Source organism: Aedes aegypti, chromosome 3 (assembly GCF_002204515.2).
Source record: "Aedes aegypti strain LVP_AGWG chromosome 3, AaegL5.0 Primary Assembly, whole genome shotgun sequence".
NCBI lineage: Eukaryota > Metazoa > Arthropoda > Insecta > Diptera > Culicidae > Aedes > Aedes aegypti.
The window spans coordinates 347,058,386-347,085,793 of NC_035109.1; the positions used below are offsets into that span (position 1 = coordinate 347,058,386).

A 27,408-nucleotide genomic window follows, 5' to 3' on the forward strand; every position below is an offset into this window, starting at 1 on the left:
AAGACAGAACAAGAAGACAAGAAGACAAGAAGACAAGAAGACCAATCCAAATCCAATCCAAATCAATCCAAATCCAATCCAAATCCAATCCAAATCCAATCCAAATCCAATCCAAATCCAAAAAATCCAATCCAAATCCAATCCAAATCCAATCCAAATCCAATCCAAATCCAATCCAAATCCAATCCAAATCCAATCCAAATCCAAATCCAAATCCAATCAAATCCAATCCAAATCCAATCCAAATCCAATCCAAATCCAATCCAAAATCCAATCAAATCCAATCCAAAGCCAATCCAAATCCAAATCCAAATCCAATCCAAATCCAATCCAAAATCCAATCCAAATCCAATCCAAATCCAATCCAAATCCAATCCAAATCCAATCCCAATCCAATCCAAATCCCAATCCAAATCCAATCCAAATTCCAATCCAAATCCAATCCAACATCCAATCCAAATCCAATCCAAATCCAATCCAATCCAAATCCAATCCAAATCCAATCCAAATCCAATCCAAATCCAATCCAAATCCAATCCAAATCCAATCCAAATCCAATCCAAATCCAATCCAAATCCAATCCAAATCCAATCCAAATCCAATCCAAATCCAATCCAAATCCAATCCAAATCCAATCCAAATCCAATCCAAATCCAATCCAAATCCAATCCAAATCCAATCCAAATCCAATCCAAATCCAATCCAAATCCAATCCAAATCCAATCCAAATCCAATCCAAATCCAATCCAAATCCAATCCAAATCCAATCCAAATCCAATCCAAATCCAATCCAAATCCAATCCAAATCCAATCCAAATCCAATCCAAATCCAATCCAAATCCAATCCAAATCCAATCCAAATCCAATCCAAATCCAATCCAAATCCAATCCAAATCCAATCCAAATCCAATCCAAATCCAATCCAAATCCAATCCAAATCCAATCCAAATCCAATCCAAATCCAATCCAAATCCAATCCAAATCCAATCCAAATCCCCAAATCCAATCCAAATCCAATCCAAATCCAATCCAAATCCAATCCAAATCCAATCCAAATCCAATCCAAATCCAATCCAAATCCAATCCAAATCCAATCCAAATCCAATCCAAATCCAATCCAAATCCAATCCAAATCCAATCCAAATCCAATCCAAATCCAATCCAAATCCAATCCAAATCCAATCCAAATCCAATCCAAATCCAATCCAAATCCAATCCAAATCCAATCCAAATCCAATCCAAATCCAATCCAAATCCAATCCAAATCCAATCCAAATCCAATCCAAATCCAATCCAAATCCAATCCAAATCCAATCCAAATCCAATCCAAATCCAATCCAATCCAATCCAAATCCAATCCAAATCCAATCCAAATCCAATCCAAATCCAATCCAAATCCAATCCAAATCCAATCCAAATCCACATCCAAATCCAATCCAAATCCAATCCAAATCCAATCCAAATCCAATCCAAATCCAATCCAAATCCAATCCAAATCCAATCCAAATCCAATCCAATCCAAATCCAATCCAAATCCAATCCAAATCCAATCCAAATCCAATCCAAATCCAATCCAAATCCAATCCAAATCCAATCCAAATCCAATCCAAATCCAATCCAAATCCAATCCAAATCCAATCCAAATCCAATCCCAAATCCAATCCAAATCCAATCCAAATCCAATCCAAATCCAATCCAAATCCAATCCAAATCCAATCCAAATCCAATCCAAATCCAATCCAAATCCAATCCAAATCCAATCCAAATCCAATCCAAATCCAATCCAAATCCAATCCAAATCCAATCCAAATCCAATCCAAATCCAATCCAAATCCAATCCAAATCCAATCCAAATCCAATCCAAATCCAATCCAAATCCAATCCAATCCAAATCCAATCCAAATCCAATCCAAATCCAATCCAAATCCAATCCAAATCCAATCCAAATCCAATCCAAATCCAATCCAAATCCAATCCAAATCCAATCCAAATCCAATCCAAATCCAATCCAATCCAATCCAAATCCAATCCAAATCCAATCCAATCCAATCCAAATCCAATCCAAATCCAATCCAAATCCAATCCAAATCCATCCAAATCCAATCCAATCCAATCCAAATCCAATCCAAATCCAATCCAAATCCAATCCAAATCCAATCCAAATCCAATCCAAATCCAATCCAAATCCAATCCAAATCCAATCCAAATCCAATCCAAATCCAATCCAAATCCAATCCAAATCCAATCCAAATCCAATCCAAATCCAATCCAAATCCAAATCCAAATCCAATCCAAATCCAATCCAAATCCAATCCAAATCCAATCCAAATCCAATCCAAATCCAATCCAAATCCAATCCAAATCCAATCCAAATCCAATCCAAATCCAATCCAATCAAATCCAATCCAAATCCAATCAATCCAATCCAAATCCAATCCAAATCCAATCCAAATCCAATCCAAATCCATCCAAATCCAATCCAATCCAAATCCAATCCAAATCCAATCCAAATCCAATCCAAATCCAATCCAAATCCAATCCAAATCCAATCCAATCCAATCCAAATCCAATCCAAATCCAATCCAAATCCAATCCAAATCCAATCCAAATCCAATCCAAATCCAATCCAAATCCAATCCAAATCCAATCCAAATCCAATCCAAATCCAATCCAAATCCAATCCAAATTCCAATCCAAATCCAATCCAAATCCAATCCAAATCCAATCCAAATCCAATCCAAATCCAATCCAAATCCAATCCAAATCCAATCCAAATCCAATCCAAATCCAATCCAAATCCAATCCAAATCCAATCCAAATCCAATCCAAATCCAAATCAAATCCAATTCGAGTTCAATCCAAATCCAATTCGATTTCAATTCAATTTTTCAGAATGCTTATTACTATGGTTTGGGTTTGATTCCCTGGTATTCGTCCATTAATTACTATTATTCTATGATTGAAAATGTCAAAGACATTATCTTCAAATATTCTTTTTTTCTTTTTAGGCCCAACGAGGTTCGGTCCGGTTTGACCGGCAACGATCCCACTCCTCATCATCCTCAAGGCCATGGATAGACGACACAGTTCTGCTGGAAAGTGAAGAAAACTACAGCCGCAGCAATGTTCGTCGGCGAATTCCTACCTCTCAAGCTGCGGAGCAGTCCTCCAGAACCGTCGCCAGCCGTAGCCGGAGTCGACCGACCAAAGCTCAACCAACTTCAACACGGTCCCAAGAGTTAGACAGCAGTGAAGAGGATTTTGAACAGCGACTGACGACCAAGGAACAGTTCGCACCAAGCTTGCGCAGTGAGGTTGTGTATCAGAATGACTTTGCTCGAAGATCTGATAAGGGCTCGGAAGAGACAGTACAGCAGCGGAGGAAGTCGCGACTGAGAGGGGATTCAGGTGGTACGACGAGTACGAGCACGGTGGCGAGTGTAAGGGGTGGTCGAAAGCTTGGAGGTAGAGGAAGCAGTAGTAGCAGATTTTCGAATGAAGTTGAAGAGGTTGTGCCGAGCTCGTCCACCCGATCTGTAGAAAGTCGAACAAGAGGAAAGATCAAAGCTATTTCGAAGGAAAGGAATGAAGATGTATCGTCGGATGAAAACTATCCGGAAGAATTCAAAAAGTTGCTGAAAGCGAAATTCAAAGAAAACAAGTTGAAGACCGTAAATAAGCTGGAGTCATCAACGGAAAATGATTTCGGGAAATCTGGTGAAAAAGATGTTCCACGGTTCAAGGTGAAGGTTTTGAGTACAACCACAGAAGGTACAACAACTACTGTGAAGGTGATAACTCCAAGACCAGCGAGGAAATTTGCCTCGGCATCTTCTGGAGAGTCTAACGCAACTTCAAAACCGGCACCCTCAAGAAGTAGAACATCGTCATCTGAGGAGTCAAGCGAAAATTCAAGATCAAGAAGCAGAGCTTCTAGCCCTACTGTTGCAACTCCTCGATCCTCCAAGAAACTGGTTACCCCGAGATCTAGAACCTCGTCTACTACAACAACCACTACAACTGAAGAGTCATTTGCTACAGAAATAGCCTCTACTACCCCAAGATCAACCAGAGCTTACTCACGTAGACCTAGCATTGTTAGTCAACTGACTTCAACCACTACGACGTCAACGACGACCAGAAAGCCGTATTCTCCAACTACGAGAAGTACTGCACCAGGTAAACGCACGTTTTCTGCACCTTCTACTGCATCCGCTTCTCTGGCCAATTCCGCTGAAACGGAATCGAAACGTGATAATAGTTTCGTGATTTCATCCCTTCGTAATCCCAGTGCATTCCGTTCAGCTTCAGCGCAGAGACAATCCCGTAAACCGATCTCTTCTAATGCCGAAATCAACAACGAAGTAAAACCAGTCGTTATTCCTTCTCGTTCTAAGGCACTTTCCTCACTTAATACGGTAAGTTTTACTAGCAAGAAATAACCATAATAACCAGATAATCCACGCAAATGTTCCTATAGATTGTAGATTAGCTTCTATGTTCTAATCTCGAATCTCGCTTTGTTGAAATTGTTACTCACTATGTACTAACATTTTTATTGTATCCAATGCGGCCTTGTACGTACGCCATCTCCCACTTGCTTCACCACTGATTGCCCGATTTACACCCAACATCCTCCCAGCTGAAACGTTCGCAGTCAGCCAGCGGTTCGAGAGTACCAAACCGTTTTGAATCCAACCTCAAGAAGACCCCGGTCTATACCCCAACCATCCCTAGCTTCAGGGCTACACCACCATCGACGTCAACGGTAAGTCAGCTGCCTTTCAATTCTGTTTATCCGTACTTCCCGTATGATCCCCCTTGAGAGAAACAGAGTTCCAAGATAACCCCAACCCCTCTCAACGTGTAGATAGGGTCATCCAATCATTCCTATCGGTACGGATGACAACTTCATCCCGTAGTAGTCCATTTCTTGTCCCACATACCCCGTTCAAGCTCTACCCTCATTGTTAACCATTCTCAAGCAACCATTATGATTATCTACAAGGCATCTCCGGATCGGCAACTGGTAAAACAATCGAACACTTATTACTTCCGATAAACACTTTATAGATACCGGGCAAACTAATGGGGTTACGACGATAGGGAGAAACGACGACGTCCTACGGGAAACGGCTTGTGTCTTTACCTGTCTCGAGGAATCCAAGAAGTATGGGAAACTGCTAGTTTGTTTGAAATTGCTATTGAAACTACCGGTCCCCGTAATTGGAACTAGAATCATCGTTCGCCCCCGCTGAGAAGGGAGATAGATAGAGAGTGACAGTCAACCGGGCACAGGCTGTGTAACTAAACGAAAGCTTGCGTCCTTACATGTCGTTCTTATAGCAGAAAAGGGGCCTGTGTTGGTGGGAGGATGCCTTTTAGTGCCTTTATTCAAAATGACCGGCTGTCGGTGATTACGTTGATACGATATCAGTGCTAGGTATATTGTTTGTGGCAAAAGGATTGTTACACAAAAGGTACGCTTGTGGGACGAAGTTTATGAAGTGTGGAGTGATATCATTTCGGTTGGTATGTAACTATCTGCTACATACAAGAGCTCTTCATCGATTGTTTGGTCAACAGAGAATGGAAAGTTGTATTCGTTTCAATTGGACATTGGTTCGGTGCTTGGATATATGTGTTCTTGTAAATGAGATGGAATTTTGTGTAAACATGGATTTGCAAGAATGGGATCGTAAATTATGTACGTTAGGATTATAATGTTTTCAGCTAAATTATATTGTAACTTTAAGTTTACTTTCATGCACATATTTTGAGCATCGAAATAAACGCAAATTTTATCTGTTAGTCCTGTACTGCCCATAACTGCATAACAGTCACATTCGACATTTTTGACAAATTGGAGTTAATACCATGGAGAGTCATCAAATGATAAATACTTTTGATCAACTTACTAAAATCTGTGAGATTGTTCTAGAAAATTCTAAAAAATACCAAGTTGTTTTGTCACATTGGCAATTGTAACCGCATAACAGTCACATTGAGATTATACATGAGCCTCATAATGTAGTAGTAACGAAATTTCTATCAGAATTATTTTCTGACTAATCACCCAATATGCGATATGAGTTGTACAAAATTTCAGCCTCAAATAAGCTCTTTTGAATTCGTAATGATTTTTTGAAATTTTAGTTTCCTCCCATACTGCAGTAAAATGAAAACTTGGTATCCCATTTACTCAATGCCTACTTTTATCGGATGTTACAAATATGCAGTTATGGGCAGTGTATTTCCAAATCAAATTTGTTCCAATTTTACACGATTGTGCAGAAATCATTTCAATTCAATTAAAATTTAATTGCTTGTATATTAAAATTTACAAAAAAAAAAAAACGTAAAAACTCAATAAATTTGTTTATTTTACCGAAGCTTTCATTTTACACTTCATTGAAATTTAAATGTTATTTTGCTGTCTACTGGGCTCAGAAGTACGGTTCTCAATTGTGAGACAAACAATGCACCAAGCCAGTACAAGTCGGATTCGATTATCTGGAGCATCGATTTATTTTCTCTCTGAATAAACGAATCCTCCGGATAATTGCTGTTACGAATGACCTTCCCTTGCTACGGCAATCAGGTTAAAGTGACATTAATAGAATTAAGCTCCGGATAATTGAATCTCTAAAAGAAAAATTAAAATCTTATACAAATGAACTTAAATAATAATTACAGTAAGGACCCGATTTTGTCAGCCCCTCGATGAATTTTAGGCTGACAAAATGGGGAACCTGACAAAATCGGGTCATTTTAATTTGTTCCTGTTTTTCACATATTGACGTGTTACATGGTTACATGGACTTTTAAGAGGGCGATAGACATGGGCGTAGCCAGTTTTTTTTTATCAGGGGCTCCCCCCTCCTTTATATTGGTAATATCGATTTTTAGCACATAATAAAAGGCCTTGCTATTGCCCCTTCTGGCTACTCCCATGCGTGCATGACATCAAACATCATCATCAATTTTAATGTAAACGTGGTAAAACATGACGATAACAATTTTTTCACAAATTTAAAATAGGCTGACAAAATCGGGTCAAAAAGCTGACAAAATCGGGGGTAGACAAAATCGGGGGCAGACAAAATCGGGGGCTGACAAAATCGGGTCAGTACTGTAGTAATTTTTAGAACGAAATTTATGTGAAGTGATTCGGAAAACCAATCACTTACTACTAAATAGTAAATGATCTATACGTTCAAGTGTACAATAATTTTTCTTGCCCTTTTTTCAGTAAAGATCAAATTTTCATCCATCGGGTTCATCAAACAAATCTGTTTCCTTTTTCATAATTCGTTTTAATTTGAACTGAAATTACTATAAAGAAGTTGAATGTGTGTTTATGTACAAATTTTTGCATTACAACTAAATTTCTCAAACACCTATCCGGTGAAATTTCACCGTAATCCGTAAATTTTTTTAAGTGTGTACACACCCTACAACTATGACATCGTACCTTAGTTTGGTTCGTATTAACACTGTGAATTATAGTAGTTTTTGCAATTACAGGGTGTTCATAATGTTCGAATACACTTTAAAAATGTGTTAAAAAAATGAAAATACTAGATTTTTTCCAACTCATTTTCTATTGACGCAATGTTTATTGAGAAAATTTAGGGCATATTAGGTGGGAGCACCCTCTCTTTGTGCTTGCAGCTTGATACCAGGATTGCCACATGTACAGGCTTATCTGTGTTTTACATATTTTCTCGAATATTTTGTAACCAAGATTCTGAATGTACAGAATGCAGATTTTTTTGGAAAAATACAGATGTGCAGATTCTGTATACAGAATTCTGCCAAAACTATGCAGACATACACTGATTTTTGAACAAAATTAAAAATAAATATTTTTTAAAACCTTGAAATTTTAAATTGAGATGTGACAACTCTGTATCGTAGTTACAAATGATTTATATTCCCTTCAATTCCTTGTATATTTGTCACTTTAATCTCAATTTTTAGAAATACAGATGTAAAATACAGATATTTTGCTCCAATATACAGAATTACAGATAATTAAAAGCAAAAATACAGATTTTAATGTGGTAACCCTGCTTGAGACGTTTCTTAAAATCGCACGCGGCACGCACTTGGTACATCGGCACCTCGTCCCAGATCTTGAAAATGAGCTTCTTAAATTGGTCCATAGTGCTCACTTGATGTTCGCTCTGCTTGAAAGTCCAGAGGATTAAGGTCAGGGAGCTGGAAGGCCACAAAGTCTTATCGAGAAAATCAGTCAAATTCGACACCACGCTTGGACGACTATTACCGTGTGGGCCGATATGCTTTGTCCTGTAGCAATACGAAATGATCCTTCCCGTTGGGAGCTTCTACTCAAACCAACACCGACACGGCGCTTTGGAACCGCGGGATGTTTATGAGGGATTTTGGGATGCTGGCAAATGTCGGCGGTCTCAGCCGATCATTTTGGACATTGTGCGGCTGTTACAAGACAAAGGTTTTCTCATCAGAAAACACCAACTCCTTACCTGCGTGCCTCAAAATTATCAGTTGGCTCTGTCCAGCCTCTTTTTCGTTGTAGCCTCCGTTACTTCGTGAATCTTGTGTTTCTTGTACGTCTTGAATCATAACGTCCTTCGTTATGATGGTGTGAGCAGTCTCGATCGACGCATTCAGGTCAGCAGCAGTCTTCCGGATCGAGCGGTTCATTTTTCGGCCAATCCGCTCGCTCACCACATTGCTGGCTGCTGGCGTCCTCGCCAAACGCGGCCACCCGGATCTCACACGGTCCTTGGCCGAGCCCATCTCCCGGTACCGACGAATAGTGAAATAAATGAAACTCCGCTCAGTGCTGGAAAGCGTCAATGTAAATAGAAGTTGTCGCGTGCCTTTTACATAGGTGGTTCTCTCACTGTCATCGGACGGTGAGACAATGACAGAAGCTTTCTTCAAATTCTCCTTCATTTTTCCGTCGCTACGGCTTGTGACAGAATTGTAAACAAGACAATTTTAATTTAATTATCTGATATGATTATAATTTATGTCGCTAGAATCATTTAAGGATCTCTACTTTACTTATCGAACACATTTGCTTCCCGAAATTTTCCAAAATAAGATAGAAACTTTAAAAGCAAAATAAATTTACAATTGCTCTCATAAGGCCCTGTTATTGCGACCTGATGGAGTGAGCACATGAAACATAGCTTCGCCTAGTGACAATGAGAAGACTGGTTTCGTTAGTGTCGCAAGCCGGTCATGATTCTTAACAGCCCTGACTCCGCTTCATCCCGTGGGATTTCAACCGCCGGAATATGACACTGGGTCGCTCACCTCTCGCAAACAATTTTACTTCGACGTCGCGGTACTTTTTCATCGTGCGCGATGAACAAACAACAATGACAGCAAATTGACATCATGCGCGTCGGTTAGCGTATACCGTACACCCCCGATAATTTGAACCGTACCTCATGCAAACCATCGGGGTTCATTTTTAATTTGAACATCTAGTCACCCTAGAAACGGGTGTCTGGTTACCCCTTTGGCTGTTTTGTTTTGATTCTGCGTTCCGTTTCGCAGAGTTCCATTTCACTTCACTCCGTTACAATAGCTAAATGACGATTGAACCATTTTTAATCTGAACGATGTGCAAATTAGCGGGGTACAAATTGAAAAGTGTTCAGATTAATTGTGGTCAAACCAACGGGGGTACCCGGTAGTGGTTTTTGCTGTTTCACAACTACATACACGGAGCCGCAAATCAACCCAAATTTGACTTCTTTTGACGCAATTCGGCTCTTCCGTGGGATAACCCAAATTTGGGTTAACTGATATATACCTATCATTAGGTTGTTTCCATTTGACAGCGGCAAATCAAACAACTCAGTGCAAAAAAAATCTACCCAGCGTTAGTTTTCAAAGTCTCCGTGATGGGTTAAAATAACTTAACGTTAGGTAAACTCGAAAGAACCCAAATTTGGCTTATTCCATTGAACTTCGACGCTGGGTCGGTGCGTCTCTCTCTGTTTTTGACAACATTGCTGTTGCGAGAGAGGCAAAACAACCCAACCGTGGGTAAAAACTAAATGCAGTTCACCCAAATTTGACTAAAAAGAACTTATTTTTTGGGTAGTCGATTTCTCCGTGTAGGTTTTGCTGGTTGAAAATATAAACAAACTGCTGTCAAGTCAAAGGACTGAACCAGAGAATATGATTACACTAGAGAAACGCGGAGAGAATTTTGACTTTGTTTATAAACAACATTTGCAATGACTATCAAAAATTGAGGTCATTCAAACAATGTTTTAGTGTGCGTGTCATCCTGTCAGTCGCCATGAGAAACCAAGCTTATCAGTGATGTCACTTACGTATCGCTTTTCACTAACACACATCCATCGTCTCTTTTGCATAACATCTCTTTGAGTCTCCTTGATTTTGCTCGATTGAAACCACGTTTGAAAGCTTAGGTTTCAGAATTCGCGCTTCTCTATAATAAAAAAAATTTCTGGACTGAATCACACTGCACTCTAAACTTTCTCTGTGGTCAATATCCGAGGCAACTGGATTAAGGTCAGTGCCGTTGTTACCCTCCTCTCCACATTCTACCGATATATTCCCAGAGTCTGCTTTTTCCGATATGACCTCATCTGATAGATTCTGCGTTGGAATCCAATCTGCAGCATCCTTTTCAAAGCTTTTGGTTGGTTTGCCAAACACGAAGTGGCTACTGCAAACACGCTTATGGGAAGCGGGAGTTGTTGTTCCAACCCGCATGCTTCTATCCACAGCTCAAGTCGATTTTTAACCAAACTTCGCTCAGATTCGGTCATCCGTTTGAATATCGATGGAAGCCGAAACATCTGATGTGTTTTATGGCTTGAATAAACTGGACACGAAACAACTCTACATTTACGAACAATTTTGAAAATGAAATCAATTTCAATATTTTTCAACACCTAAAGTTTGACAGCTGATTTGCTGTTGGAAAACAACTCGTTTTTATACGATTACACAAGTGAGAATGGAGTTGTGATTGACTCTTCGACCTTGACGCTTGCTCCTGCGGGGGCCGGCGATGAGGGCAGGATCAAACATGTCACGCGTTGTTTGCGTAAAGGGTTACCAGACGTACTCTTTTTAGAGTACATGTACTCTTTTTTGCCTTCAAAATTTGTGTACTATTCTTTTTTGCTAAATGGGCTCAAGTGTACTCTTTTTCAGATATTACTGACGATTGCCGACCAAATCAAATAATATGTTGAAGAAGCCAACTCAACACATATTTTGGTTGAGTACAAGTTAAACAAATCACTCGCAAACATGTTTCAACTAAATAAACTGCTTCTGCAACTATCAATATTTCTCGGCAGATTAACCCCTTTCCGATGATTAAAAAAAAAACTGGCTGAATCGAATTAGTACGATTAGCTAAATAATAATACCAGGATATCACTCATTACAGAAATAAGTGACCGTATGTTAAACTGTTGATATTGACTTCTGTTCAAGCACTTACAAGTTATTTTGGCAATGCGATTGTTGAACAAAGATGTGGGATTTAAAGGATTCAATTTTAAAATTATATTATCTAAAATACCGAAGTAAACAATCAAATCAATCAAGCATATATCAACATCTTAACAAATTTATTTTTATGAAACTTAAAACTTAAAACGAAGCCAAACTTTGAATTTTAGGTGCACAAGACGAGAGAATCTGATAACAGTTCGCGTTGAAAACCAAAAAATTGCTTGCTTGTGGTGACCAATGGGATAGATTTTCAATGCGGAGCACTGTTTGGTTCTCAAGTCTTGTGCTCTTGAAAACTTGAGGTGTGGCTTCGTTCTATAATCACCTTAAAGATAACGCTTAAGGTACTTGTCATAGCCGAGTTTTTAAATTTTACTGTTCTACATATTGTAAAGAACATTTTTGCTAAATACTATTTTTTTCAGAACTAATCTGCCGTGAATCGCAAGTCAGTCCCATCTGCATTTTCGTGAAAATTAAGTTGAGTTCAGTTTTCAACATATCTTCCAATGCTCTTTCAGCTGCCCTAATGAGATAATAAGATTTGTTTGGAAAATGTCGGAAAAAACAGCAAGTCAAATTGTCCCATAATGAAAAGTAACCGCATATCAGTCCCACTACAGAATTCCGCACCGTGTAACACAAAAATGATTCGTGTTTTAATCATCTTTATATTTTTCTCAGAAAGATATCATAGTGATAAGCAAATTGTGAAAGTTTCATTAAGATTTGAATATTTTCCAATCCTCTGGAATTTTTTGATTATTCGTATGGAAAATGAGTTTGGAAACTTCACACCCCATTTTCTCAATGCCTTCTTCTAACAGATGGGACTGACTTGCGATTCACGGCAGTAATGTGAAAGACAATATTATTACAAATAGCCAAACGCAAGCATCTTTTAAAGTTGGCGAACGATAAATAATGTTAATTTGTGTGAAACCCACAATAAAAAGTTGAGAATAGTGTCTCCTTGATAACCTAAACTGTGATTAAAATGTAGGAAAAGTGGTTTTGAGTAGGAATCTGACAATTGATTGCATTTAGACCAAAAATTCTTAATTAGTCAATATTTTCATTAATTTTGTAAATCAACTTTTTGTTTTCCATAAAGTTAATGCGACCAACGACTTAAGAATCAAGCAAAAACAAAAATGATCAACACAAGTAAATTGAGACAATTAGTAAAAAGTGTATTTTCCATTTTTATGACAGGCTTCATGATAGGGTACTCTTTTGTACTCTTTTGCAGGTTTGAAAAAAAGTACTCTTTTCGGTAGGAGCAAATATGGTAACCCTATTTGCGTAGTTAATTGAAAAAGTACCGCATATAGTTAGTAGTGTTTGGTCCACTATTACTAAACTAAAGAACACTATTTTGTGATTTAGTTCAATCTGATTCAGCAATTTATTGAAAAACAACAATCATTCAATGCTTGCACAGTGAAACTGGGTTCAAATTTGATGACAACAGTTGACAACACCCTTCGACATCAATATCAAAAAATCTTCTAGAACCCATATCTTCAATTCCGAAATCAGTATCAAAAATGTAATCTAAAATTGAAAACCAGAAATATTCAACAAGTGATATTCTTTATTACTGTCCAAAGTGTATTGGTCTAACAAGCGGATTCAAAAATACTTCATTCATACTCGGTACGGCTACCATAATCCTTTATCGGACTCAAGAATTTGCCTCTTCTTCTTCTTCTTTCTGGCGTTACGTCCCAATAGGGACAAAGCCTGCTTCTCAGATTAGTGTTCTTATGAGCACTTCCACAGTTATTAACTGAGAGCTTTCTTTGCCGTTTGACCATCTTTGCATGTGTATATCGTGTGGCAGGTACGAAGATACTCTTATGCCCTGGGAATCGAGAAAATTTCCTTTACGAAAAGATCCTCGACCAGTGGGATTCGAACCCACGACCCTCAGCATGGTCATACTGAATAGCTGTGCGTTTACCGCTACGGCTATCTGGGCCCCTAATTTGCCTAAAATATACAATAATCAATCAATTGCTTGCTTCTCAATACTTGGTCCATTTTGTCTGCATAGAAATTATTGCAATTTCTGACCAAATATTCAAAGATGGTAAATGGGCAAAAATCAAAATCAAATGCATCGGATTTTGTAAAACTTACAAACTTCCTTTGGTGGTTGAGTAGATGAATCACTTGATGACCACAAATCTGGCAAATCAATGGAATGTCTTCAGTGTTGTTCAGACTCATTTCTCCGAAAATAACATTTTCCGAACTACGAAGCCACGAACTACTACAACCATGCTCTATCCTCCTAAGATAGAAAAGCAGATGGTTAAGCTTGAGTACTGCACACAAAATCGATCAATTTTGATCCCAGAGAGCCACAATTCAAGTTTCGGTGAAATGAAATGAGTGAGTGCGAATCATTTCACCGAAACTTGAATTGCGGCCCACCGAGATCGAAACTGTCGGATTCCATGTGCAACACTCAAGCCCAAACACCTCCCCCTCCATCTCAGGAATACAACGCACAGTTATAACAGTTCATGGTTTCACAATTCGAATTTCTTTGAAATGAGTCTGGTCAACACTGAATGTCTTGCATTCTCTTGCATGCATCAGTAAGTTGATCGTTGTTGTTGTTATGGGTAACTGCATTTGGTGCACTCTTGCTGCATACTTTTATCGATTTTTTATCCAAAATAAATTTGTTACATTTCTGTCGCAGTATACAATATTCATCGAATCTTATCAAAGTGCAATGGTGCTAAGATAAATCTGCATATAATGACGTAATAATTTATTATTGCCATGTTTCGTACTTGGTCCCTTATGACAAGGCCGACCAATTCAAAGCCTGTTACTGGCATGTAAATGAGAACTAAAACTCCCATTCGACTATCAGCAAGCTGTCTGTGGCTATGAGGACTCATACTTTCTTTTCTCCTCCATGCCTTGTCATATCTGTGCATTTTCAACCTCTGTATGGAAATGATGGAAGCAAATTGCTCTCCAAACTGGTACGATGTCAGATTAATATAAGCACACATTGAAAACTATCATTCCTTTAGTTACATCTGTATCTTTCTTACCACATTATGCATATGTAAAATGCGCAACACTAATCTTGTCCTTCAAGCTCTTCTCATTTCTGGAGTAATCTTTGAAAAAGATCTATCTTTACCGAGCTGCCCTTGTTTTCACTACCATTGTAAAGTTATGAAGTCTCTTAGCTCCTCACCTACCCATCTATCCCCTTCTGATTGTTGGTTTTCAAATTATTGCTAGGAATTGATCTCTGGTGACAGATCCTTCTATAATGTTGCACATATTTCTGTCTCTCTCCAAGCTATTCCAAACCAACTCGCATGCTTCCCTATTGTACAAATTTTCATCATACAGACCCAGCTCACCGGCTACGATGATACCGATTGGGACTGGCCATCAGTAACCGAACCGGCTGGACTCCTCAACCGGCTGCCACCACCATTTGCTTCCTCCAATAACCATCGCCCAACTTCCGGACCTGCAAGATGGCCCTCTTACTCGGTGGCTCCCATACCAAGCTCTTCTACTACTGCCTATCACTATGAGCACAGCTCTTCCGCCTACGCTTCTGAACACCCTTTCCGCTCCGTTGACGAATCGCTTCGACGAACTCAGAAGAACAAGAACTTGAGTGACCTGGAACATCGTCGCGTTTTTGCTGCCAATGCCAGAGTAGTCGATGATGACGTCCACAACGACGATGATGTAGCTGTCCGTTGGAACCGAATAAGGGCCAAGAAGATGTCTGTGCCACGTTCGAGGACACAACAGAATCGACGCCGGGAAGGCAGGAGGCTTACCAACCGAATGAGGAGTAATTTGGATTACTACACTGCATCGTTGTCGTCGTCGTCGTTAACGTCATTGTCTTCGTCCAGAGTTTCGTCCTAGGGACGGAAAGGATATGTTTGACACACCTACCCCCCTCTATACATAACCACTTGTGCACAGTCGCTGTAGCCGCAGCCCATACATCTATTTATGAGTGCTAGGGAAGCGACCCGAGCCAGCGCCATAACAATTCATCTACTCTTGTCGTAAAATTGATGGATTGAGCTTTCCATTGTTTTGTGTATCTATACACTAACTACACATAGAACTAGGACAACAAACAGCAGCATTAGATGGGGATTTCGAGAAGGGCCGCTTCCCTTGCAAAAGGACATCAGCTCGCAACATCGTGCTAAGTCTGTTTGACGAGCTGTGGCTGGGTTTGTTGTTTGGGTGTTTTGTAGCTATTTCCAGTACTAACAAACTATGATCGAATAACGCCAGTGTTTTGTTGTTTGCCATCAATATATAATCCCATATTTGCAGCCGTGTAGTTTATTGTCATTCGATAGAGAAAAGGATTGTTTTCGGGGTGTGTTTGAAGAGCGACGAGATTATATATCGTTGTCAGCTTGGAATAATGCGATATTATTCATTTATGGGCAATGAAAGTTTAAGCATAAGGGTGATGATCCTCAGTTTTGATTTTTTTATATCGTTCGATACATGAAGTATACCTACATGTGATCAATCATGGATCGAGTGAAAAGTATCGGCGTTTAGTCTTAAAATACCGTTAAATAGGCGAATGTCCGGCTTTCGAAGAATCTGGTAATTTGAAGCAGCACAGTGTAAAAGGCTGTGGTGAATGTTTCTAAATTAAGTAGGCTTTGACATGACAAAATGACAAAACGACAACCATTAAGAAATAAACCATTGGCAAGAGAACATCGTCTTTCAATCTCTTACAATATCAGAAGTGGGATTATCGGCAAGATGTTTTTACGTAGCCAGAAGACTACTGAAGAAAAGCAATCTTCCGGATCCAAACCAATAGAAATCGTTCCGGAAGACGTTAATGCTGCTCGAACTTCGGGGATCATACCTGTGAAATCCATTCTTGAGGATGGAAGTCTCGCTCAATGTGGAAAAACCAACGAATCAAGACCAACGGAATTCATTCTAGGGGATGGACACTTCGATCATCGTCAAGAAACTACTCGTGTGGTCATTTCAAACGAACAACAATTAACATCCGGAAGAGAATCTGTAGATTCAAAAGATATTGGAACGATTTTTTCTGAAAATCCAGTCTCGGTTGCAGCCTCGTTACCAGTGTCAAGTATTTCAAGCAATATTCTACGCCTTGAAGATATTTCTTCGATGTTACCGACGTTTTCGGGTCAATGCCATGAAGATGTGAATCATTTCTTGAACATTTTATTCAATACTAAACAAGCGCTCAATGTTGGAGACCATACAATGAAGATGGTATTATTCAAGTTGTTGAAAGGGAAAGCCCAAAATTGGTTACATTCAAACTCGGATTTCATGATAAGAAGCTATGAAGAACTGACTGTAAATTTACAAGCTATGTTCACGATCAACACTAACGTATACGAACTGCGAAATCAACTTGCTAGGCGAACCTGGTCAGGCTGTGGTGAATGTTTCTAAATTAAGTAGGGTAGAAGCACCAGTTTTAGCCATACGCCAATTGTAGCCATAGTAGAGTATACACCGTTTTACATAGCCAATCAGCATGAAACTTTTTGTGTTCAGTAGATCACATTGATATGATAGAGCTGCATTCATTTACTCGTCCAAAATGATTTAAAACATAAGAAAAACAACTCAATTTCCTTATAATTTTAACTCCCATCTACCTAATTTGGCCAGGGCACTCCTAATTTGGCCACTCTCATGAGAAATCAATGCAATTGGCCAATTTAGGAACCGAAGTCAAATCTATGGCCGCAACTGGTTCCGTTGGCCTATATTGACCAACGGAATTTGCAAAGCGAAAAATTGGTTTCAGCTCAGTTTTGATATTTTACACACATTATATAGACTGAAGGCTTGCATTTGACATATTTGTAGTATACATACGGCTTCCCATTTAATTTTTATTGACATTTTCTCTTAGGCTGGCCAAAACCGGTGCTTTTACCCTAGGCTTTGACATGACAAAACGACAACCATTAAGAAATAAACCATTGGCAAGAGAACATCGTCTTCCAATCTCTTACACACATTGATACTTTAAACGCTTACTACCTTTTTTTTCTGTTCGGAACATAAACCACTGCGACCAATATTTGATCTATTGTAGTATATTCCGTGTCCTTTGTTTAGTGCATGTCGTATTACATTTTCACTATTGAGAAGTGATAAAGTATTCGGTTTTCTTACAGTTGTAATTTCTAACTTGATCGCAGAGAATATTTTAAAAGGTTCCGCTATTTATACCCTTTGAAGAATGTGGTGGGTACAGGCGCGCAGTGACACCGATATTATTCATGCATCAGAATCCTAGCCCTTGCTTCTTCAAACTAGAGAACTAAATAAATAAAAGATTAGAAAACAACTTGTTGATTTCGACTCATTTTTTCCCTTGTCTCAAGGTCATTCTCGGCTACAGGAAAACCGAGACTTGTCACTTTTAAATAGGTTTAAAAAGGACTAATAGTGATCCTTTGATTACTATAGCATCCTGTCCTCTTTGTTTGAAGCAATCAGGACTAGGATTCATTGGTAGATCTTTACCCCATAACGCACCAGGTGATCTACTCGCGTTATGGGTCATATTTATGCATGCTATTTGAAACAATTATAATTTATATTTTTAAACAAGTGCTGACATCCTAGCTAACGATTGGAGTTCATAGATTGCCAAAAGATTTATTTTGAATGAATATATAATTTCTCATATAATCGAAAGCCGGTTTTCTGTTTTGAGGTTACCGTAAATTCGGGTTAAATTGATCATCATGTCACACGATTTTATTTCTTCTATTTTATTCAAATATCAATGTAACCTCCAGTGAATGAACTTTGTTTGTTGTAGGTAATTATTGTTCAGTTGTGTGTTGTGAAGTTTTTTGCGCCAAAGAATGTTTATTTCTATGAAAATAATGTAAAATTTCAGAATCATGTGCGGTGTGGTTTTGAGAACATTCATTAGGTTCTAGACAAGGATTTGAACATGGTATCAACAAAAAAAAGTTCGTGAGGATACTCATAATATATTTCCAAACCAGATGTTATCATCAATGACTAGGTATTTTTTTTTCGAATTTTCTAGAACAAATACACAGATTTCATTAAGTTGATCGAAAGTATTTATCATTTGATAAATCTACATGGTTACTCCAATTTGTCAAAACTGTCGAATGTGACTGTTATAGTGCACAAAGTTGACAAAATTATGTGTTTTGAACCGTCTAGTGAATTGATTAAAACGAAATGTTTTATAGAACTAAATACAAGATATTATCTTTTATCATTTCTGTATTTTGTATAATATTTCTCCAAAATGTTGTAACTGGAAAATTTGTACATTTAGTTAAAATCTATAACTTAACTGGAGACAGCACGTCGGTAACTTTAAAATATTGTTAGTTGCGAACGAATTTTGAGTTTTTCAATGGTATATTTTAAGTGAATTTTCTATATGTACAAAAATAACGTTCTCACAGTTTTGCAGCAAAAGTTGCCTCATATATGGCATTTCGAATGCCGCTTAAAAAAATTATCGAACTAACTAAATAAGTTGTACGTATCTAGGGATTTCATAGTTTTCATTAACGGTGAAGATGCACCGAAGTTAAACCTTAAATCTTCAAAAGCTCAAAACTGGAGATCCAAACATCCGTTAAGGCTAAAATCTTGATCGATTGGTCATTGGCCGATGGTGAACAATCGATCAAATTTCAAATCAAATGATTCAGATGTGTGCTCTTAAAAATTTAAGGTTAAGTTTCGTTTTATCTTCACATTAAATTTGTTTCTAACTTCAAAATCACGAGAACTACAAACTTGCAATATTTTGCGAAAATGTGTTAATTTTATAGCTCTTCAGAAGACCACATTCACGTAAAAACTGAAAACAAAAAAGTTAGATCAAATTATACTGGTTTTTGGGGTCCACTCTAAGTTAAAACTTTGAGAATCAATTTATTAAGCTAAAATTAAGAGTTAGGTCAGAAGTGTCTTCAGAAAACAGAAGTGTCAAACAGATAACATTTTCTCAATGTTTGCAGAAGATCACAACCACAAATTTCCTCGAACTAAAAATATTGATGATACTCGAATAAGGACCACCCTATTGAACTTTTTTCTATGAATATGCATAACCTAATTACGAACAACATCTCTGAAGACATCATGCGGCTTAAATCAGCTGGAACAGAGAAAACACTTTCCCTGCTAAATTGTTGATTCAGACCATTTCGCACTGCTAATGTTTGTAAATCCCAAGGCTGTTGTCACCAAACTGCGGTTCTTGAAAAGATTTTTAGCACCCCACAAAATAATTTTGAATATAAATGCCATGTGGCCCGCATGTTGCAAATTTTTGATATCAGAGTTTAAATCGAATAATAACTCAGTTATCAAAAAATTTACTGTAATTTATCATAAGCATCTCAAAATCGGTGCAATCTCCATAAGTTCTTCAAATCCAGTAGTAAACTTTAATGAAAAAGGAAGCTCAGGTAAATCAATTTACTGTATTACTGTATATTATCAGCAGATGAACACATCAATATTGTTTCAATACGTTTAGGTTCTTCATATCTAGTAGTTATCTTTATTCAAATAGAAAATTCATTGCTCCAAATTTTCCTAGATTCAAATTTCAGTTTACGATTGAATTTTACATGAAGCAGCATTTTTAAAGATTGAAAGGCAATAAATATGTCGTGAGAAAGTTTGCAGAACACAGTTTATTTTAGTTTTTATTTGATTGCGTTGCGAAAATATCATTTCATATCTTATGCTATAGAGTTTTTACGCATGAGTTGTAACTCACGCAACTCAACAGCCAAAACATCATGCATAAGTGGATTCATCCGTTAGCACTTATTCCTTGTAATTCTGATAAAAACACAACTTTCTAATGTAAACAATAATTTTGGGGGTTGACAGATTACCGATGGGTTTTATTATTGAATCATTTGTTACGGTATTTGTATGGGCAAACGATTTTGCATAAACATTACGTGAGTTTTTTTTTCTATCTTTATTAACGAGATTTTTAGCCCTAGCCCAGGGGCATCTCGGGACCAACGCCTTTACTTCCCTTCCGCAGGAAGTCGTCACTGAAATTTTTTGTGACTATTTCGGGGATGGGATTCGATCCCAGGTCCTCGACGTGAGAGGCGTGTGTTCTAACCACTACACCAGGTCCGTCCCCCCAACGTGAGTTTTGAGAAACAGATCTCAAATGAGTTCGCTTATGTGGGAGAACTCAATGATTGAGTGTGAGTCTACCAACACCGCTTGGATGATATTGTCAAAATTTCAAAATTATTTCGATATTAGACTTCAACAATGTTCCATGGATGGTTTTAATGAATAAGTTATTCTGGAATGTACTTTGAAGTACCGTAATCCGGGGTATCATTGATCCGCGGGATAACATTGATCGGAAGGACTCATCTCATCAAAAGTTCGTATTTTCATTTATTGATGAAACATTCCCAAATCACGAATGGTGCTTATTTTTCTTATATTCATGAGCTAATAAAAGTTAATATGTTTACGAAAATTGCGTTTACCTTATGCGTAATTTGTCAACTTTTCGAAATAATGATTTTAAATATTAAGAATGACACTACCGAAGATTCATGTCTCACATAAGTTCTGCAAACGATATAAGCAAGTAAAATGTGGTTCTTACTAAAAATGACATTGCCGAAAACGATTCCGTTGTCAAAAATTTTATAAGTATGCTCAATTAGGCAAAATTACCGAACTACTGTTAAGAATGTAAAATTCTCTTAGGCAATTACCTACCTTTAGGCGGATTCCGTGGTTCGAGGTGTTTTTAATTTTGAAATAACTCAAAAAGTAATATAGTCTCGAGCTATGGGTGGCAGTACTTGTTTTAAAAATATAAAATTTGCAGCATATGCATTTTCCAACGAAATATTAAATGTTACCCGGATTACGGTACCCAAAAAAACGCATATCGGTGTTAAAAAATAATAAGGGCTTGTGGGCTTCGTAGCCGTGCGGTTAGTGTCACCGAGGCATTTAGCCGCATCGTGCTAAGAAGTGTGGATTCGATTCCCGCCTCAGGCCGAAAACTTTTCGAGAGAAATGTTTTCCGACTGTGCCACTGGGCGTTGCATGCTAGTCCGTTGTCTAGTGTGGTGCTTCCTTTAAAGGGCAAACAGCCCACTGGAAGCATTAACGTGTAGTGTCTTTTTAAAAAGTACAGCGAGGGAAGTGTATCAGTGGGGTATGTGGATCACTTGTCAATATTATGCATAAATACTTGAATATGTTGAATGTTTTCGCACCATTGCTTCGTTTTTGGTTGTATTCTTACACCCACATTGATACTATTGCAAAACTGGTACTACACGTACACTAACACAAGCAAACTTGTAAGCTGCAAAAAATAATTAATTTGAAAATTGATTTTCATCAATCAAAAATCCATTGTACCTCTGTCTTAAATCGAATACTTTTAGTTTTTTCGACACATGGTGAGCATTTCAGTTCTAATTGAATGAATCACAAAGGAAAATATGTGATTTTTATAAACAGATATAGATATATTGTACATGGTACACTTACCCCTACTTTTTAATGGGGTGGGGTAAGTGGATCAAGTATTATTATCATTTATTGGCAGAATGCTTACGAAAATTTTATTTTCCTTTAACTTTTTTCATTTCCAGCTTAAATTTGTCAAATTGACCATAGAAAATTTGAATTATTCCACATAAATGTTTTTTTTTAACCTTTTTGGTATAAAATATATAAAAGAATAATAATTTCAAACTTCACAAGAAAATTTTTGTAGTTTATCTAAGCTGAATTGCAAAAGACAAAATATACTTATGTTAGAATTGAAAGCATATTTTTGTAACTTATTTGACCATATAAATTGTTCTAGACAGATGATACAAATATATTCATAAATAGAATAAAAGGATTTCAGTTTGGTATTCAAAAGAAAATGTCACTAATATTTTTAAACTACTATTTTTTTCGAAAACTTCGTGAGGAATAATCCTACAATACTTCTGTTCTGTTTAACTTATGTGTATAAATGGATGAATTATCTCCAAATTATTCTAGTTAAGGTACCGCGGGGCAAGTGGGAACGAAAAAAACGATAGTTCAAACAAATTGTTCAATAAAATATTCAAATGTCAATATTTTTCAAATCCGTGTTGTTGGATCACGTTTTGGCAACATATTTGCTGGTGTGTGCATGAAACTAATCGAATAATTTCGAAATTGTGAAAACCTTGGAAGAAAGTTTTAGAATGAGCCAATGGACACAGTTACCTCGCTAAGCGGGGTAAGTGGGACACATCCAGTTTCATGCGTCAATCCACATCAGTAAGTCAACCATTACAATAATAGGATTGATAAGTCATAGATTTTTAATTTTAAGTACATATTTGATGTACATAAGGGATCAACCATAAAATGCGTTACGTTATAGAAAGAAACCTTTCATTTAATAGTATGTCACCTCACATTTAATATTAACTGAAAATTTCTCAATAAAAGCGTAAAGAGGAATTAAACATGTTCAAAATATATCATTTATAAGTTCCTAATTAAAATGTAGCACAAAAATATGTTTTGTTATTATTTATATGCATGGCAGAAAACCACCTTATGGGATGGAATTGTTTTCCATCACTACTTAATTTGGTAGAAATAACAAATAAAGTTCAAATAACATAGAAAAGTAATCGTTCTCATGATGCATTTCAAATTTCAGCTATGTATTTGTTCAATTTTGAAGTCGTATTTCAAAAATAAAAAAATAATTGAAATATAAAAAATAATAGCACTTTTCTTCTCCCTCTTATGCAATTACGTAATTTGAAGTTGATCTTTTTTGATAAAAATCATTTGTTTGAATGTTTTAGTCCTACTCTCTAGCAAAATGTATGAAACGTGTACGAAAAGTTTTGATTCTGGTTTTTGTTTTGATAGGTCCCACTTACCCCAGGTTCAAATGTATTTTGGGGTAAGATAGACCATCGAAAATTTCATATGAAATGAAATCAAAATACTGGTTTATCGTTAGCAACTTGTAATAATACTAAAAATTATAGCTTACTGATGAAAATTCGATTTAAAACACATTTATTTTTTGCGAGTCAATGCAAGACGTGAAACGTGTCACAATATGTCATGCAAGTTGAAAATGACGCTGAACTGACAACTGTTACATGAACCAGATGGTAATAAAAATAACAATATGTTTAGTACTAAATACATTCCTTGTCATTGGGCCGTATGAATAAAATGTAGTAAAGTTGAGTTTACTACATTCTCGGTATTATGAAAATTTATTGGCTTTTATCGGTGAATGCAATACTGTACTCAGAGTGAAAGGGAGTAACGAAAGTAATGAAATGACAAGATGGATAGAATCGCAAGCGAGCGACGAGAGAAATGAATAGAAGTTGAAAATTTGTTTTTAACAGAGGGCCATATGTGTGAACAACACAATCGAAACGACAAATCGTTGCCTAACGTCCTGGTCTTGAACGGCTAGATGTTGTAGTGTTGGTTACTACTAACACTAGACAGGCAAAAATTTGTCGCCTCGACCTGTTAACTATATTGTTCGGCGTATATAACAGTTCTATCGATTAAACCTTATAAATGTACATTCTCGGTAGTAAACGCTATTTGTGGAACACGAGTGGAACATGTTTGTGTCATTTTCCTTTCTACACACGTTGTTTGTAGTATGTTCGAAAATACTACAAACAACGCATTGCTATGAATAAAGGTAGCATTTACTACAAAGCTTCAGAGGTTGCTACACATGCTTTGAGTTTGTGGAATTGAATGGAATAATTTACTTTTGAGTAAAAATCATGGGAAAACGATATGAGTTTTGATATATCGGAAGGTATTTTGAGTTTTGCAAAGGAATTCTGAGGTTACGAAAACTTTCGCTCCGCCAATTCTGAGATTCCGGTAAGATTACCGGCAGTAGCAATTTGTAATATCCGTGTGAATTCTGGCATTACGATAATTATGTTATTTTCTAGGAATTTTAGGATGTCGGTAGGAATTTAGATATTGATAAATTCTGAATTTTACGTGTAAATTCTGACATCTCAGATTTCCTTTTGAATTCCGGAATTCCTGTAGGAACTTTGAGATTCCGATAGGGATGTCGGATTTTTTATGATAATTCTGAAAATTTAAATACCATTGCGGAAATATTAGGAATCTGGTAAAAACTCTAGAATTGGGGTGGGAATGGGATTCCGAATATTAATCTCTTGGAATTCTGTGGGTATCTTTGAGACGGTATTTCTGTAAGAATCTATGAGATTGCGGTGGGATTCCTGCGAATTATTGTGTGAATATTTGTAATTCCGAAAATCAATCTTTGTAATTATTGTAAAAACCTTTAAGATTCCGTTGATCTCCAGTTCCGTTGGAATTTCAAAGTAAAGCTTTAATATAAACGTTTTGAATGTCGGTAAACATTTTATAGATTTCAATGGGATTTTTTGTGGAATCGTTAAGAATTTTAATAATTTCAAAGGGAACCCTGGTGTTTTAGGGGAGATCCTCATTGAATTCTAACGACTACCAATGGAATCACTACAATTCTCATAAAAATCTCTACATTCTAAGTTCAAGACATTCCAAGGATACTATCAGAAACCCCACCAAAATAACGAGAATATCACAGAAACACTTAGAACATCGGAATTCAACATGCTGTTAAGAAAACACACGAGGAGCATCAAAATTCTACCGCAATGGATCATTGAAGATAGTTTTTGCCAGTGCTCACCGCATCAAAACAAAGGCGCCACTGTATATGGGATTTAACATTGTGACAGCATTGCTGTTCTGTCAAACACACAAAGCTACGGTGGCGCTATCTATGCTTTCCATAGCGGCCGTTTTGGTTATTTTAATGATCCATTTCACCAGAATCTCAGTACTGGTGCTAGAAAATATGTGGTTCCAAATTTGATATCTGTAATCTCAAGATCTCTTCATAAATGTTAAGCTAGTATTTAAAAATCATCGGCGTTGGCGAAGGCCGAAAACCACCCAGAAAATTCTTTGATGTACCATCATCATAAAATCATAGACATAGAGAGAATACCAGACTAATCGCAAAATTACACTACAAATCTTGTCAAATAACAGCACCTTCATGATTTGTGCAAATTGTCGCGTAATCGATTAGATTCCATGCATTTTCTTCATATGCATGATTGTATTAATTTTAAGCGTCACTCTGAATAGATTATTCTTTACGTGCAGAATCACTCTGCACTCTGAATGGAAATTTCTTAACGTGCAGCTTCAGTCACTGCTCATGTTCGAAAGTAGTAAGTACTACATGTTCGAAAAGTTTTTTATTCATACCAAAAGTGTAGTAAACTTTGTGGATTTTGTTTTTGAGTAGATGCTACATGTAGTAAAGTTCAAAGTTTTTTATTCATATCACCCATTGTATCTTCAACTTTCTAGAAGAATACCCCCATGAAAAACTTTTCCTAGTTGAGCTATGACGAAACGCCCCATTTACCCCGGATTCTCACTTGCCCCGGGGTACCTTACATTGTTTTTTTTTTATTCGAATTAATGTGAACTGATGCACACATATTTTTCATTATATTTTGATTAAATAAAGATAATTTTTAATTTTAAAGCATTAAAATGTAACCAGTTTTGTGAAAAACTCAATTTCTCACATTTCACGCTTGAGATTTTTCATACGTGAGTTGTCAATCACGCAACTCAGTAGTCAAAAAATCATGGATGAGTTGGCTCACCTTTTTGACTCATTGTCTCTTATTTTCACAGTTTACTCACACACGGCAATAATTTCTTGTTAGTCTCGTAAAATTATAGTAATCCTTTCTAACGTAAATAACAACATTCGGATTTCACGAGTTTTTGCCGGGTTTTGCGTTTGAATCATTTTTTCATTTGAGTTGATTGAGTTGATTTTGCATCAAAATATCAAGCGTGAGATTTGCGAAGCAGATCTCTAATGAGTTTGCTCTCACGGGAGAGCGTATTGATCGAGATTTGAGTGTGAGTCTATCAACACTGAATGTAACATTACTAGCACTTATAACAAGAACGAGAGTTATATCATTTTTACTAAACATAATTATACCACATTTGTTCTGAGAACAGACTTTTTTATTTTACCCCACCATTGCGGGGCAAGTGGATCATTTGGCGCAAATTTTTAAGTCCCTCATACTCAATACATAACAATCAAAAAATCGAAATAAATGATGATTTGAAGTATATTAGTTCCTCATTTGTTATCCACAGAAAAAAAGTTTTAATTACATTATTCACGTTAGATGTACATAACAATGAAGTTGACTATTGATTTTTCTGTATCCACTTACCCCACAGTACCTTAACTTTCAAGAACACGCGGAAAACGCCTAAATGTAGGCACTTTTCCAAGAGATTGCATTATTGCTACGTAATCCGGGGGCAAATTGATCATTATTTTACAACTTTTTGTTGTGTTAACCTTCGGCATTCAAATCTTCATCAGTTTTTGTAATCGATTTTTCATGAAATAATATTTTACATATCATAAAAATAGTTTTAATATCAAAAAATTAAAATGACACACTGGGGCGAAATTGATCACAATTAAATAGTTCAAAATCATCATTAGCCATCTATAAACTAGAAAACATGGAATGTGTGTGGTGCCAACGCAACCTTCAGCATCCATGGGAGGAAATGTTTTTTTGGTACCGCCTGAACAAATTCACCCCAGTGGTCAATTTGCCCCCGGGTTACGGTACCAATAATTCAATTATTTGAACCAAATGAGCAAATTGGTTCAAACTTTGATGATGAAATCTGGTT

The 27,408-nt window shown here is 37.0% G+C and overlaps 1 protein-coding gene across 3 annotated transcripts in view; it reads left to right on the forward strand.

Moving 5' to 3' along the window:
- LOC5566051 (mucin-5AC) overlaps positions 1–27,408 on the forward strand; it is a 207,720-nt gene that overhangs the window by 172,545 nt on the left and 7,767 nt on the right. For all 3 annotated transcript variants that reach the window (XM_021850087.1, XM_021850088.1, XM_021850089.1), the window contains exons 3-4: positions 3,009–4,418; positions 4,643–4,768. In XM_021850087.1, coding sequence (XP_021705779.1) covers positions 3,009–4,418; positions 4,643–4,768 — 1,536 coding nt within the window. The remainder of the gene's footprint in view (positions 1–3,008; positions 4,419–4,642; positions 4,769–27,408) is intronic.